A 16,089-nucleotide genomic window follows, 5' to 3' on the forward strand; every position below is an offset into this window, starting at 1 on the left:
TAGATAACCGTGAACAAATGAGGTGAATAGATGAGGTGTCTGCTGACATGTTCAATGTCTGTATGATTGTAGCAGTTAAAAAAAGGCCTATAAACTGGCACAGGGGGCGGCCCACCAAGCCAGGATGTGACTCCAGCAGAGGAACTGGCCTCCATTTAAATAAAGGGAGGCCAGTGATGGAGGGGATCCAGGGAGGGACAATAACTGACTCTGTCCCAGCCACAGAAACTGTCCGCTTCATACAAGGTACACAAAGTACTGCAATTCTACTGCACATAGAACACAATCAAATATAATATAGTGTCTGACTTTGGATAACCTTGCAGTGTCTGGGAACACAATTACACTTTTGGAGCCACCAGAAGATGATCCGGTTAGTACAGTGTCTCGAAATCACAGGCTTGGTATGTTCTGTGAAATCTTAATCCGAGTCCTCTCGCTGCATGTATACGGCAGGGGGAAGGCACATCTGCAGCTGCAGAATGCACGTCTGCAGATGAGGAGACTGTCAGTGGAGTCCAGAAGGCTTGATGTCAGTTTTATGGGATTGGCCTGCTTATTTATTCCATGAAGGATATGAAGTCAGTGATGTGGTGCTAATAGAAAATGTGTAGCAGGACCCGGATGCTGCACAGTCTCCTAAGCGGCCTGGTAACATTGTGAGTATTGGCTAAAGTACATCTACGTTATGCACAAATCCTGCTGTGCTAACTGACATTTCCTTTACAGACTTCACAAACTGTCAGAACGCTTTATTCAGGGCACCTGGAGAGAGAGAGAGAGCTGGCAGATGTTAAAAGCTGACTCAAAAAGAGCAAGCTCCAAGGAATGGAGCTGGATCTTGAGATTAAATGCCGGACACTCAGAAAACTGCTGGAAATCCAGTAACCGAAAATCTGTATCTCTCAATGACATAGTCATCTCCAAAGGCCAGGGGATGTGAGCTGTCCCTGAAGACTCGTTCACGTCTGAATGCTCTTCTGAGGATGCGGGCTTCCTCGTCCAGCACATCCTCCGAAAAAGGGCAAGCCACTATGAAGAGGGAACAGGTGGAGGGGAGTTGGACCTGAATATTCTACTTTGCCCTCGTCACGGATTTCTTTGAATACACCTTTGTAACCTCATCCACTGTGTTTTGTAATCTCAATTAATGCAATAAAACACATATTTATAAAACCTCTGACAGCACTTTGACGAGCAGTCTTCATTAGCATAGCAATATAACACTTGGCCTGAGTAATAATACTACAACTCGAATCCATATAAAAAGGCTGTTGCGATTACGAACAGATTTGGATTAAATGTACAGTGACTGTATTTGTAATATTTTAATACTGGATGATTAAAATGACGCGCCATACTTAGGAAGACCATGGACATGCTGTAAAACACATTAATTCCTCACAGAATTGACGTTGGACATGCAGGTGACTCGCTAGGATTAATCTTAGCCTGAGCAGTTAGCCTGGTCTGGAGCAGGCTAGCTGCAGCGGATAAATCACCACAGTAACTTGGCCGGGTTTAGTTTGAGCTGCTTTCATGCAACCGACTTAGGGCTAAATTCAGCCAGGATAACCAACATATCCCGGCTTAATCCCTTATCTTGGTTTCGTGCAATACCCCTCTGGACATGAAATGTGCTGCAGAAATAAACTGCCTTTTACCTGCACATGCACAACTAACGTGATCACATCTAAGGTGAATCTGCAACTGCAGACAGACATGGCTCTCGGTTTGTATCTGATCAGAATATTGTAAAGACGTACGAATATTGGCTTTCTTTCGTAGCTGTTTTCAAACAGCATGTTGATGGCGAACAGGGCAGCCTGCAGACAGAGAGGAAGAAGATGTCAACATGGAGTAGAGTGGACTCAGATAAACTACGTTAATATGAGAAGTACACCATAAACTGCTGAAGATTCCAGTATTTTATCACTAAATATTTCATAATAAAAGTACATGACACAGTGTATAATACGTATGTGAGTCAGAAGAGAGCTACCTTAGCATTAGCAGTGTCAAAGATGGTTTCTACTAGAAGGACGTCGACTCCTCCATCCAGCAAGCCTCTGATCTGCTCCGAGTACGCCTCCAACAGCCCATCAAACGCTGGTAACAACAACACACCTGGATTCAGCCTTTACATTATCCATGAAGTTAGTAGCAGGTCACACTGAGAACCCAGCTGGATACACATGTATGTACACTACATCTATACACAGCTATATACATACATAAGCACACACACACACATATATATAATATATATATATAATGTCGGAATGCAGCACAACATACCCACAGAGCTGAGGAGGAGGTACAGAGGCTGCAAGTCAGGATCTAAGCTAAAGGCTGCTCGACGACGTTTTAAGCCAGTGATCCCCTCTGTACTAATGGGGAACGTCAACTCACTACCTAACAAGATGGACGAGCTGTTGGCACCGAACAATCAACAGAGTTATCGCGAGTGCAGCTTATACATCTTCACAGAGACATGGCTCACTGATGCGATACCAGACGCTAATGTGGATCTACCGGGTTTCACTGCTGTGAGAGCTGACAGAGACATTAATGCCTGCGGTAAGAGCAGAGGTGGGGGGCTCATCATATATGTGAACAAACGTTGGTATTGCCCAGAACATGTCTCAGTGAAAAAGGAACTGTGTTGCCATGACTTGGAACTGTTAGCCGTTAGTCTGCGGCCATATTACTTGCCGAGGGAGCTTAGTCACGTGATCGTGCTCTGTGTTTACATCCCGCCCAGCGCGGAAGCATCAGCTGCCTGTGAGAAGATACACACAGTAACAGCAAGGCTGCAGACAAAGCACCCCGAGGCGTTTATGGTCATATCTGGGGATTTTAATCATGCTTCCCTGGACTCTACCTTGGCCTCCTTCTACCAGGCTGTAGACTGTCCCACAAGGAACAACAGAGCAATAGACCTGCTGTACTCCAATGTGAAGGATGCCTACAGAGCCACCCCCCTCCCCCCACTTGGAAAGTCTGACCACAACCTGGTTCACCTACAGCCACAGTACACCCCCCTGGTCAAAAGGATGTCTAAAACCACACACTCGATCAGGAAGTGGTCACCTGAGGCAGAGGATGCCCTGAGAGACTGCTTTGACATCACTGATTGGGATGTACTGCTGAGACAACATGGTGAGGACATAGAGGAGCAGACTCACTGTCTGACGGACTACATCAACTTCTCGCTGGACGTAGTCTCCCCCAATAAGACTGTCCGTTGTTATCCAAATAACAAACCTAGGATAACACAAGATGTCAGAGCTGCCCTCAACAGGAAGAGGGTGGCTTTCATGAACCATGACAGGGAGGCAATGCAGTTAGCACAGCGGGAGGTGAAACAATGCCTGAAGGTGGCGAGGGACACCTACAGAAGGTGGAGGATAAACTGAGTGAGAGCCGTATGAAGGAGGTCTGGGGTGGTGTCAACACCATCACAGGCTTCAGATCAAAGGCCATAACAGCGGGGGGGACAGTGGAAGAAGCAAACAGGCTGAACATCTTGTTTAACCGCTTTGACCAGCCCACTGTCCCCCCTCCCCCACTGCAGTACACATCCTCCCTGACTTCATCCCCTGTGCAGCCCCCCTGCCAACCTTTACCCCTCCCCCCATCTCAACACCCTCCACACATAACAGCAGAACAGGTGAGGGGAGAATTGAGGAAGCTCCACCCATGGAAAGCAGCAGGCCCTGACGGAGTGCCTCCTCGTCTGCTTAGGACCTGCTGAACTGGGGGAACCACTCCAGCATGTCTTCAACCACAGCCTACAGCTGGGGAAAGTTCCTACCCTGTGGAAAACATCCTGTATTGTTCCAGTTCCAAAGAAAAACCGTCCTGGTGAGATGAACGATTACAGACCGGTGGTACTTAGATCCCAGCTGATGAAGACGATAGAGCTGCTCATCCTCAATCTCCTCAAGCCCCAAGTGCAACAGGCCCAGGACCCCCTACAGTTTGCCTATCGTGCAGGTGTGGGTGTTGAAGATGCTATTCTCTACCTCCTACACCATGTCCAAGTACATCTGGATAAGGGGAGGGGCACAGTGAGGATTTTTCAAGTGCCTTCAACACAATCCAGCCCCTGATGCTTCTGGACAAACTGAGGGAGATGCAGGTGGACCCCTGCGTGGTGTCCTGGATTGGTAACTACCGCAGACCGCAGTACGTCAGGCTAAAGGACATCACATCTGACACTGTTATTAGCAGCACAGGAGCACCCCAGGGGACGGTGCTGGCCCCCCTCCTCTTCACACTCTACACCTCAGACTTCTGTTACAACTCAAAGCTGTGTCACATCCAGAAGTTTGCAGATGACACATCGTGGGGTGTATCAGGGATGATGGAGAGGACGAGTACAGGAATCTGGTCAGTGACTTTGTGACCTGGAGTCAGATGAACCACCTCCAGCTTAACACCTCAAAGACTAAGGAGCTGGTTATTGACTTCAGGAAGTCCAGCCCACAACCACGTCCAGTGACCATCAGGGACGATAAGGTGGAGATTGTAGACAACTACAGGTACCTCGGGTTGTGGCTGGATAACAAGCTGGACTGGACATGCTGTACAGATCACCTGTACAAGAAGGGCCAAAGCCGTCTGTACTTCCTGCGAAGACTGAGATCTTTTAACATCTGCAGGAAACTCCTGTGGATGTTCTGTCAGTCCGTGGTAGCTAGTACACTTTTTTATGCTGTTGTCTGCTGGGGGGGTAACATGACAAAAAGGTGTGCTAACAGGCTGGAAAAACTCATCAGGCGGGCGGGTCTGTGGTTGGCATGAAGCTGGACTCCCTGGTGACAGTGGCAGAGAGGAGAACACTAAAAAAACTACTGGCTATTGTGAATGATGCCAGTCACCCTCTGCACACTGTCATCAGTGCACAGAGAAGCCTGACCAGTAACAGGCTGCTCCTCCCCAAGAGTAGGACCAACCAGCTCAGAGACTCCTTTGTCCCCCGAGCCATCAAACTGTACAACTCTGCATTAGGCAGGAGGGGGAGAAGGAGGGGGGGGAGGGAGGGGGAGAAGGAGGGGGGAGAGGGAGGTGTGCAGTCTGCCTGATACAACACATGCACAATAACCCATACAAACAGTTGCTATAACTTATACGTGCAATAGTGAACTGGGAATCTGTACCACCTCTACTGTGTGCAATGCTTGTTTTTATTGTTTTATTAACTTATCTTATTGTTATTATTGTTATATCTATTGCATTCTACTTGCCTCTATTTTGCTTTGTACCTGTATATATTCTGTTTTGTGCTTGTCCTGCTTTACTGTATATATATATATATATATATATATATATATTAGTGTTGGGCAACTATTTAAACTTTTTAATCACACTGTAATACACAAAATGTCTCTTTCCTTTAAAAGAAGGCCTACAACTTTATAAAGAAAATACAGTAAATTTTGGTTTACAAACATCAGGGGTCTGCAACCTGCGACTCTGGACCTTCCACAATGTCTCTTTTACTTTCCATCATTTTCCACAAATATCTACGTCCCTTAGAAGAAAGTCTGTTTATCCTCTTTTTATAAAGGTTTTATGTTTTTCTTTATTTTAAAACCTAAAAATGGAAATAAAAATGTGGTTCTTCTTAAATGACAACAAATGTCCTATAGTAGTAGTAGTAGTATAGTAGATATTTATCAATAATTCTAAGTTGTCTTTTTGAAAAGTCTGGTAACATCTGCGTCTCTAAAGTAGTTTTATTTAGCTGGCTGAGGGAAAAATGTCTCTTTGGATTGGAAAGGCTGCAGACCCCTGCACTAAACACATAAACAGGTTTAGCAGCAGTTTTCTCTTTAAACACCAACAGTTAAAATATTTCTTCATATATGTTTATAAAATCAAATATTTACGAGAAAGAAGGATGAAATGTTCAGGATTTACTAACTAAAAGGTAAAAAGTCAGCAGGATGGATTTAAAGCTGTGAAGCTGCTTCCTTCTAAACACAGAAGGAACAATATGTGATGAATATCAGCATCAGGTGAACAGACAGAAAGCAGGATGAGAATCTCACAGCTTCTAGATGGTGAGGAGAGAGAAATATTCACAATATGCACAATAACTTCCATCCATGCAGCTTCAGTGTTTCATTATGGATATAAATTCTCTAAACTTTCATTCTTAGCTTGACTGTTTAGCTTCACCTCTGCACCTGCAGCCTCCGCTACCGGGAGTTAAGGGTTAACATCTGGTTTCCGGGTGTAGCATCAGGTCTGTAGATGTAACTATAAACATGTGTGGTATCCACAGAAAGTCCAGAATCTCAGCTACCAGCTCAGTAAAACCATTTCTATCACCAACAAACACAGTTAAGACAGCAATAATTAAAAGACCAGGTACACAAAGTCTGAAAAACATGTAAACACAGATGATGTTTCCCCATGAACACGAACAAACGGCTCCTCTACTGAAAGCTCACATCTCACAGATTCCACAGCTGGAAGTTTCATCTTAATATGACCAAGATTCACCGAACCAGAGGCAGAAGAAGACCCGATTTATGCTTCACGTTTGTAAAAGTCAGAAAACATGTTTTACCTTTGTTATCCTGCCTAAATTAAAATCGCATTTATTAAAAAAATAATAATAATAAATAAAGTTTCCCGTCCAAAAATCACAATGTTCTACCATCTGCAGGTTTAGACAAAGAGAAACATCAGTTCTTCTTCTTTCTTAAGTTCCAGACAGAAAACGTGTCTTCATGTTAATAAAGCCGCTCTCTCCTGATTACATCATCACCGCTGCAGCAGGGAAGGAAGACATGGACGCCATGTTTCTGTCATCAAAGCCAGCGGCCAGAAAAAAAACAAAAACAACCTTAACGTGCAATTAAAAAAATAACGGTGTTAATAAAACGTTGCGTTAACGTGCCCAGCGCTAGTATAAATATACAGAAAATTGTATGTATGTATGTATGTAGACAGACAGACAGACAGATAGACAGATAGACAGATAGATAGATAGATAGATAGATAGATAGATAGATAGATAGATAGATAGATAGATAGATTTTTCCAGTGTAATGACAGTCAAATTCAGTAAAAAATATGTCTCTAATCTTACTGATGTTCCTGAGGTCTGGTCTCTCCACACTCGGTGACACAGAGAGGGTTTTATTGGTGGGACCCAACGCTCCGGCTACATATCGTTTACTACCTGTTAACACACAAAGGTTACAGCTCCTGTTACACACGGAAAGTCCAGTAAACACTAACTGGCTGTACTGGTGATCAGTCCACCAACCAGACTGCTTGGTGACATCGTCGGCTGCCTTCCTCGCCAGCTCTGCTGATGTCCTGTTGAGACGATATGCCTGCACAACAAACAGTCCGCCACATTATCCATCTATGGTTACCATGGTTACCATGGTACCAGTTTAAAAGCACACATGGGCCGAGGTACTACACTCATACGCTAACATAACTCCAATCTCTCACCACCTTCACATCTTTACAATAAGAATAAGTTCATAATATGTTTCATTATTCTAATTATTAATTATTCTTATTCCTAATTATTTATATGATTTAATGATTTGATATGTTTGAATCAGATTTACTATCAGCTCCCATTTCATATCATATCGCTAGATTCTTGCCAATACACACCCCTAGTTAGCAGTAGTAGCGTTAGCAGTAGTTAGTGTGTGACCTATGGACAGCATGATAGAACACACAGAACACAATGTATGTAGACAGCTGTCATTTTAACAGCTTATCAGTGGTTAATATGTTACAGAGGTCCCTCCACTGGCTATGCCTGCATGGGTGACTGGTGCCTAGACCTGTTTCTGGACTGATGACTGGTACCTGGATCTGTATCTGGGCTGGTATCTGATACCTAGATCTGTATCTGGGCTGTTAACTGGTACCTGGACCTGTATCTGAGCTGGTATCTGGTACCTGGATCTGTATCTGGGCTGGTATCTGATACCTAGATCTGTATCTGGGCTGGTATCTGGTACCTGGATCTGTATCTGGGCTGGTATCTGGTACCTGCATCTGTATCTGGGCTGGTAACTGGTACCTAGACCTGTATCTGGGCTGGTATCTGGTACCTGGATTTGTATCTGGGCTGGTATCTGGTACCTGGACCTGTATCTGGGCTGGTATCTGGTATCTGGACCTGTATCTGGGCTGGTATCTGGTACCTGGATCTGTATCTGGGCTGGTAACTGGTACCTGGACCTGTATCTGGTACCTGGACCTGTATCTGGTACCTGGCCCTGTATCTGGGCTGGTATCTGGTACCTGCACCTGTATCTGGGCTGGTATCTGATACCTGGACCTGTATCTGGGCTGGTATCTGGTACCTGATCAGTATCTGGGCTGGTAACTGGTACCTGGACCTGTATTTGGGCTGGTAACTGGTACCTAGACCTGTATCTGGGCTGGTATCTGGTACCTGGACCTGTACCTGGGCTGGTATCTGGTACCTAGACCTGTATCTGGGCTGGTAACTGGTACCTAGACCTGTATCTGGGCTTGTATCTGGTACCTGGATCTGATCTGGGCTGGTATCTGGTACCTGAACCTGTATCTGGGCTGGTATCTGGTACCTGGACCTGTATCTGGGCTGGTAACTGATACCTGGATCTGTATCTGGGCTGGTAACTGGTACCTGGACCTGTATCGGGGCTGGTAACTGGTACCTGGACCTGTATCGGGGCTGGTATCTGGTATCTGGATCTGTATCTGGGCTGGTAACTGGTACCTGGACCTGTATCTGGGCTGGTATCTGGTTCCTGGACCTGTATCTGGGCTGGTATCTGGTATCTGGATCTGTATCTGGGCTGGTAACTGATACCTGGACCTGTATCTGGTATCTGGACCTGTATCTGGGCTGGTAACTGGTACCTGGACCTGCATAGGTGCTGGTATCTGGTATCTGGATCTGTATCTGGGCTGGTAACTGGTACCTGGACCTGTATCTGGTATCTGGACCTGTATCTGGGCTGGTAACTGGTACCTGGACCTGTACCTGGGCTGGTATCTGGTACCTGGACCTGTATCTGGACTGTGTGCTGCAGTCAGGCAGACCTATCTTACCAGGTGCTGTAGGCCATAATCTGCCTGAGCGATGGAGGTGCTGCTGAACGTGTTGGTCTCCACGAAGTCGGCACCAGCCTGCAGATACTCCTGGAACCACAGACCAGACTCAGAAACCCGCTAGCTTAGCATGAAGCTAACTGGCTGCACTGGATGAAGTACCTTGTGTATTTTATAAATGATGTCAGGCTGAGTGACACTGAGGAGGTCGTTGTTGCCCTTTAGGGCCAGAGGATGGTCTTTAAACTCGTCTCCTCTGAAATCCTCCTCCAGGAGATTGTGCTGTTGGATCATGGTCCCCATCCCACCGTCCAGGACCATGATCCTTTGCTGCAGCAAGGCTCGCAGCTCCTGCTCCAAAGGACAGCTCCATTCTGGGCAGAAAAACACCACGAAAGCAGTTAAAAACCAAATATGTATGAAAGTTACTAAACTCCCATATCCCAAAGACATCTGAAGAGAAATGCTCCTTTATTTAAAGACTGGGCTGAAGCCAGGAGGAAAACCTGTCCCCGTGCCAGCCCATAATAACCCTGCTGATTTATACAGGGTCGGGGTTCTGCGAGTAAAACGGGACTGGAAGTTGCAAACTGCACCAGTTTGAAAAGTCCTGATGAATCTTCTCTGACCCGGTCTGCTAGACTCGGTCTGCTGGACCCGGTCTGCTGGCAGACTTCAGACCTCTACAGCTGGTGGTTTCTGTAAGGGTGGGGGAGCAGCGGAGGCTTCAGCTGGAAAGAAAGTACAGGTTCTGCCTGGGTCGTGGATAAACGGGTCAAAGTTTAGCCCCGTCAGTCCCCGTCCTGCAGTCTCGTGTCTGTGACCACGTTGCCGTGGAGCAGCTCTTCCTCCTCTTCCTCCTCCTCCTCTCTAACAGCTGTCGGGGTTTACCTGTCTCTGAGGAGGTCTGGTGACAGGCGTTAGTTGGAGACATTTGCTTCTCAAGGCTAGAACTTAATCCCACAGGTCGTCTGAAGCCCACGGGGACAGACTGTCACGCACCGGTAGTATTCCTGGAGCGGTCGGTTTGAGGCGGAAGTCGGATATGGAAATGACGTCACATCCCAGCTGAGCGAGTTATTGGTGACAAAGTCGAAAATTAACTAAATCAACGTGAACGGCTCGAGGAAGCTGTTTGTTTGGCTCGCGCTGGCTCTTTACAGAAGGTTCTTCAGCCTGTCTGTGGACGTCGTCACGGAAGTACGTGACAGTCTGTCCGCCTGGCTTCAGACGACCTGTGGGGTTAAGTTCTAGCCTTGAGAAGCGGATGTCTCCAACTAACTGAACCAGGACTATGCATCAGAGAAACTGTGACGGTTTCTAGATGAAAGAGCGCGCGCATGCTTTTTCTAGATATCTCTGGTTGAAAATATGTTCTGTAACATCTGGGAGCTTTTGGAATATGAACTTGGTCATTTTTTTTAGAAAATACAGCTCTGATTTGGCAAAGAGAAGAAAAGCTGTGGAAACAGAAGTGTTATGTTAGATTTAATGATTACCTCCAGAGGTCAGGCAGGCTGGTGTCTGCTGAAGGACACTCCCTGTCTATCTACCACTGCACCACCCCGTCTATCTACCACCTCACCACCCCGCCTATCTACCACCTCACCACCCCGCCTATCTACCACCTCACCACCCTGTCTATCTACCACCTCACCACCCTGCCTATCTACCACCTCACCACCCTGTCTATTTACCACCTCACCACCCTGTTTATCTACCACCTCACCACCCTGTCTATCTACCACCTCACCACCCTGCCTATCTACCACCTCACCACCCTGTCTATTTACCACCTCACCACCCTGTTTATCTACCACCTCACCACCCCGCCTATCTACCACCTCACCACCCCGCCTATCTACCACCTCACCACCCTGTCTATCTACCACCTCACCACCCTGCCTATCTACCACCTCACCACCCCGTCTATTTACCACCTCACCACCCCGTCTATCTACCACCTCACCACCCTGTTTATCTACCACCTCACCACCCTGTCTATTTACCACCTCACCACCCCGTCTATCTACCACCTCACCACCCCGTCTATCTACCACCTCACCACCCTGTCTATTTACCACCTCACCACCCCGCCTATCTACCACCTCACCACCCTGTCTATCTACCACCTCACCACCCCGCCTATCTACCACCTCACCACCCTGTTTATCTACCACCTCACCACCCTGTTTATCTACCACCTCACCACCCTGTTTATCTAACACCTCACCACCCTGTCTATCTACCACCTCACCACCCCGTCTATCTACCACCTCATCACCCCGCCTATCTACCACCTCACCACCCCGTCTATCTACCACCTCACCACCCTGTTTATCTACCACCTCATCACCCCGCCTATCTACCACCTCACCACCCCGCCTATCTACCACCTCACCACCCTGTTTATCTACCACCTCATCACCCCGCCTATCTACCACCTCACCACCCCGCCTATCTACCACTTCACCACCCTGTTTATCTACCACCTCATCACCCCGCCTATCTACCACCTCATCACCCCGCCTATCTACCACCTCACCACCCTGTCTATCTACCACCTCACCACCCCGTCTATCTACCACCTCATCACCCCGCCTATCTACCACCTCACCACCCCGCCTATCTACCACCTCACCACCCTGTTTATCTACCACCTCACCACCCTGTTTATCTACCACCTCACCACCCTGTTTATCTAACACCTCACCACCCTGTCTATCTACCACCTCACCACCCTGTCTATCTACCACCTCATCACCCCGCCTATCTACCACCTCATCACCCCGCCTATCTACCACCTCATCACCCCGCCTATCTACCACCTCACCACCCTGTCTATTTACCACCTCACCACCCCGTCTATCTACCACCTCACCACCCCGTTTATCTACCACCTCACCACCCTGTCTATTTACCACCTCACCACCCCGTCTATCTACCACCTCACCACCCCGTCTATCTACCACCTCACCACCCTGTCTATTTACCACCTCACCACCCCGCCTATCTACCACCTCACCACCCTGTCTATCTACCACCTCACCACCCTGTTTATCTACCACCTCACCACCCCGCCTATCTACCACCTCACCACCCTGTTTATCTACCACCTCACCACCCTGTTTATCTACCACCTCACCACCCTGTCTATCTACCACCTCACCACCCCGTCTATCTACCACCTCATCACCCCGCCTATCTACCACCTCACCACCCCGTCTATCTACCACCTCACCACCCTGTTTATCTACCACCTCATCACCCCGCCTATCTACCACCTCACCACCCCGCCTATCTACCACCTCACCACCCTGTTTATCTACCACCTCATCACCCCGCCTATCTACCACCTCACCACCCCGCCTATCTACCACCTCACCACCCTGTTTATCTACCACCTCACCACCCTGTTTATCTACCACCTCACCACCCTGTTTATCTACCACCTCACCACCCCGTCTATCTACCACCTCACCACCCCACCCTGTTTATCTACCACCTCACCACCCTGTTTATCTAACACCTCACCACCCTGTCTATCTACCACCTCACCACCCCGTCTATCTACCACCTCATCACCCCGCCTATCTACCACCTCATCACCCCGCCTATCTACCACCTCATCACCCCGCCTATTTACCACCTCACCACCCTGTCTATCTACCACCTCACCACCCCGTCTATCTACCACCTCATCACCCCGCCTATCTACCACCTCATCACCCCGCCTATCTACCACCTCACCACCCTGTCTATCTACCACCTCACCATTCTGTTTATCTACCACCTCACCACCCTGTCTATCTACCACCTCACCACCCCGTCTATCTACCACCTCATCACCCCGCCTATCTACCACCTCATCACCCCGCCTATCTACCACCTCATCACCCCGCCTATCTACCACCTCACCACCCTGTCTATCTACCACCTCACCACCCTGTCTATCTACCACCTCACCACCCCGTCTATCTACCACCTCATCACCCCGCCTATCTACCACCTCATCACCCCGCCTATCTACCACCTCACCACCCTGTCTATCTACCACCTCACCATTCTGTTTATCTACCACCTCACCACCCTGTCTATCTACCACCTCACCACCCCGTCTATCTACCACCTCATCACCCCGCCTATCTACCACCTCATCACCCCGCCTATCTACCACCTCATCACCCCGCCTATCTACCACCTCACCACCCTGTCTATCTACCACCTCACCACCCTGTCTATCTACCACCTCACCATTCTGTTTATCTACCACCTCACCACCCTGTCTATCTACCATCTCATCACCCTGTCTATCTACCACCTCACCACCCTGTTTATCTACCACCTCACCACCCTGTCTATCTACCATCTCATCCCCGTATCTGCCACCTGATCACCTGTTTACCTGCCATCTCATCCCCCTGTCTATCATCTCATGGCTGTCTATCAGTCAGACTGGTCTGCAGCGGGGATCTGGTGGACCTCCAGCAGGCTGGGTGTCTGCTGGAGGTCATACGGGCCTCCAGCGGCGGGCTGGGGGTGTGTGAGGGACTCTGGTGGTCCTCCAGAGGCTGGATGTCAGAGACTCTGTGAATCTGATGAGTTGGGACTTGCAGGTCGGAGGAGATGTAGAAGCACAAAGCTGAAGGTTTATTAGTTTGGTCTCGTTAAAAGAATGGAAATATTTTAATCTGTTTACACGAAACACTTTCTCACACACTTATTTACTTTCTTTATTTAATCTTTTTCTTTCTTTTATGTATGTTACCAGAATGTCTTGTTATTTTCTGTATTTGCTGTTGTTCCTATTTTTGATTGTATTTCCTAGTGAGTCAATAAATAGAAAAAAAGTTTTTCTTGATAATAGAGCACACTTGTTTTTAAAGAGCTCTAATGTGTGCAACTTGTTTTTGTTTGGCACAGCTACCCAGATAGCAAAATGATTTGGCCCGGCTCTGTCCCAGAGCCCACCAAAGATCTGGCCTAGATCCGGGCCGGTACCGTTGTGCTAAAGGACACTGATCCATTTTTCCAAACTGAACTGGAACTGGAACTGAACCAGCTCTGGGCCAGATGTGGATTCTTAAATCATAATTAAGCCCCAGTTGTGGACCAGATCCGATATGGTCCTGGTCCAAGTTTGGGCCAGATCCGGCCCAGATTTGGAAAACAGATCCATACCAGTATCTGACTCAAGTTATACGGATCCAATAGATAGTTCAGTTCTGCATGATAACCCATTAGTCTGAGTCTGGTGTGTTGAAGATGGGAACATCTAAAACCTGCAGGACCGTGGCCCTCAAGGACTGGAAGCCCTGCACTAAGACCATAACAGCTGTAGCTGTAAACATGGTCAGAAATCTGCTTTTTCTAGGTACAGATTTATAATCTTACCCTGAAACAGAAATACTCTACAGGTGATGTCCAGAGAAATGGTTCCGTCTCAGACCTTCTGACATGAACCATTAAACCACAAAAGTTCCAAATATAAATCACAATGGGAGACAATTGACAACTGTACTACAGTTTTTTCTAGTACACCAGGAACAGCTTGTTTTTACAAAAATACCTCAAGATCTGACTGTTTTAAGTTTTCAGATCTTTATTACTACAATCATAACAACAGGACAGGGTTCTATAACACTGATCAGGAGCCTCATTTCTAAAGCTGGTGTAGGTGGCGTAATAATGTCGGTGGCGCCCTGGTTCCCGGGGTGTGCAGCTGCAACATCGGGGTGTGTCCTGGCCTACGCCGGTTGGTTGTCTTGGTTCACCTAGGCATGTTGCGGGCCCTCTGCCATTGGGGGGGGGCTTTGGGCTCCTGAGCCATCATGGAAATGATGTGATGAATATGTATTACAGGCGTCCACCTGACCATTTATAGCCACCGTGTGGGCGGGGCAAGGCATTTCCTGCTTAAGAGTTGATTCTGGTTTATTAACAGAAACAGGTGTAGGGCTTGCATGCACATGCTTTGATAAATCTGAAAGTAGAAGTGCAGCATTTCCTTTTTGCACCGCAGACGCCGCCTGTAGTTCACTTGTACAGTGTACAGTTTGATAAATGAGCCCCTGGTCTTACTGAGAACAAATACCAGTCTAGGTGCTTCCCCCTGAGTTTTCATCCATTCAACACATGATCTACACTTCAGACTTCTGCTCACAGTTTTCTCTTCTTGCTCTTAGATTGTTCCACAGTTTTCAAGTGTAAGAGATTCCGCCAGAGTTCTCATCACTTAGTTACCCATAAAAATCCAGACAAAAAAGATTCAACACATAATGAGCTGGTTTTAAACTACTGGTCTGGATCACTGTTGGAACACCAGGCCTGCCTGTACACCTGCAGGAAAGCTGTCAAGATAAATGCATTCTCAAAGGTTCAGAACACCAAAAGCAGATAATTCTGTCCTATTTTCTAATATTGTCTAACAAGTAAACCAAGGAACTTTAATATCACACATCTGATAAAGTTGGTATTAACTGATTCGCATCCAAAACAGGAAAACATTTAGGGTTTGAAACAATTAGACGTGTGATGGAAGCAGAATGCTGTGGCTCAGCTTGCAGAGGTCTTCTTACCACTACCTGGACACCAGGTGTGTGTGTGTGATGGCCTCTAATACACTAAACTAACATGGACAACCAGTAGGTGCTGACTTCGGCCACGTCGCTCTTGTTGGAAAAATCAAAATGAAAACGTGCCTGTCTGACAGTTAGCCATTAGCTTTCCTGTCCTCACCGTCTTCCTGTGCATAAGTTTGCCATGTTCAACAACCAATCAGAGTGAGCAGTGAGCTCTTTCCCCTACAGCAGCACCCAATGGCCTACTACGTCAAAGACAGATGTTCCCCAGAGTTCCAGATGTGCCCAACCACCCATTGTTAGCTTTGTGTAGAAGAGGTTAAAATGTGCTCTACAAGGATGGAGAATTAACCAATTACATGCAGCAGGTTATTATGCTACATTCTTATAAAATCCATTATTATCTTCGCAACAC

General features: G+C 47.3%; 1 protein-coding gene across 1 annotated transcript in view; it reads right to left on the bottom strand.

The window, feature by feature from the left end:
- Positions 1 to 10,232, bottom strand: part of mtr (5-methyltetrahydrofolate-homocysteine methyltransferase) — a 119,857-nt gene extending 109,625 nt beyond the window's left edge. The window contains exons 1-7 of the mRNA XM_041973173.1: positions 9,985 to 10,232; positions 9,256 to 9,467; positions 9,094 to 9,183; positions 7,289 to 7,358; positions 7,109 to 7,201; positions 2,003 to 2,109; positions 1,767 to 1,826 (exon numbers count right to left, since the gene is read on the bottom strand). Of these exons, the coding sequence (XP_041829107.1) occupies positions 1,767 to 1,826; positions 2,003 to 2,109; positions 7,109 to 7,201; positions 7,289 to 7,358; positions 9,094 to 9,183; positions 9,256 to 9,467; positions 9,985 to 10,027 (675 nt within the window). The 5' untranslated portion in view covers positions 10,028 to 10,232. The remainder of the gene's footprint in view (positions 1 to 1,766; positions 1,827 to 2,002; positions 2,110 to 7,108; positions 7,202 to 7,288; positions 7,359 to 9,093; positions 9,184 to 9,255; positions 9,468 to 9,984) is intronic.
- Between the last annotated feature and the right edge of the window lie 5,857 nt (positions 10,233 to 16,089).

This window comes from Melanotaenia boesemani, chromosome 21 (genome assembly GCF_017639745.1).
Source record: "Melanotaenia boesemani isolate fMelBoe1 chromosome 21, fMelBoe1.pri, whole genome shotgun sequence".
NCBI classification, from domain to species: Eukaryota; Metazoa; Chordata; class Actinopteri; order Atheriniformes; family Melanotaeniidae; genus Melanotaenia; species Melanotaenia boesemani.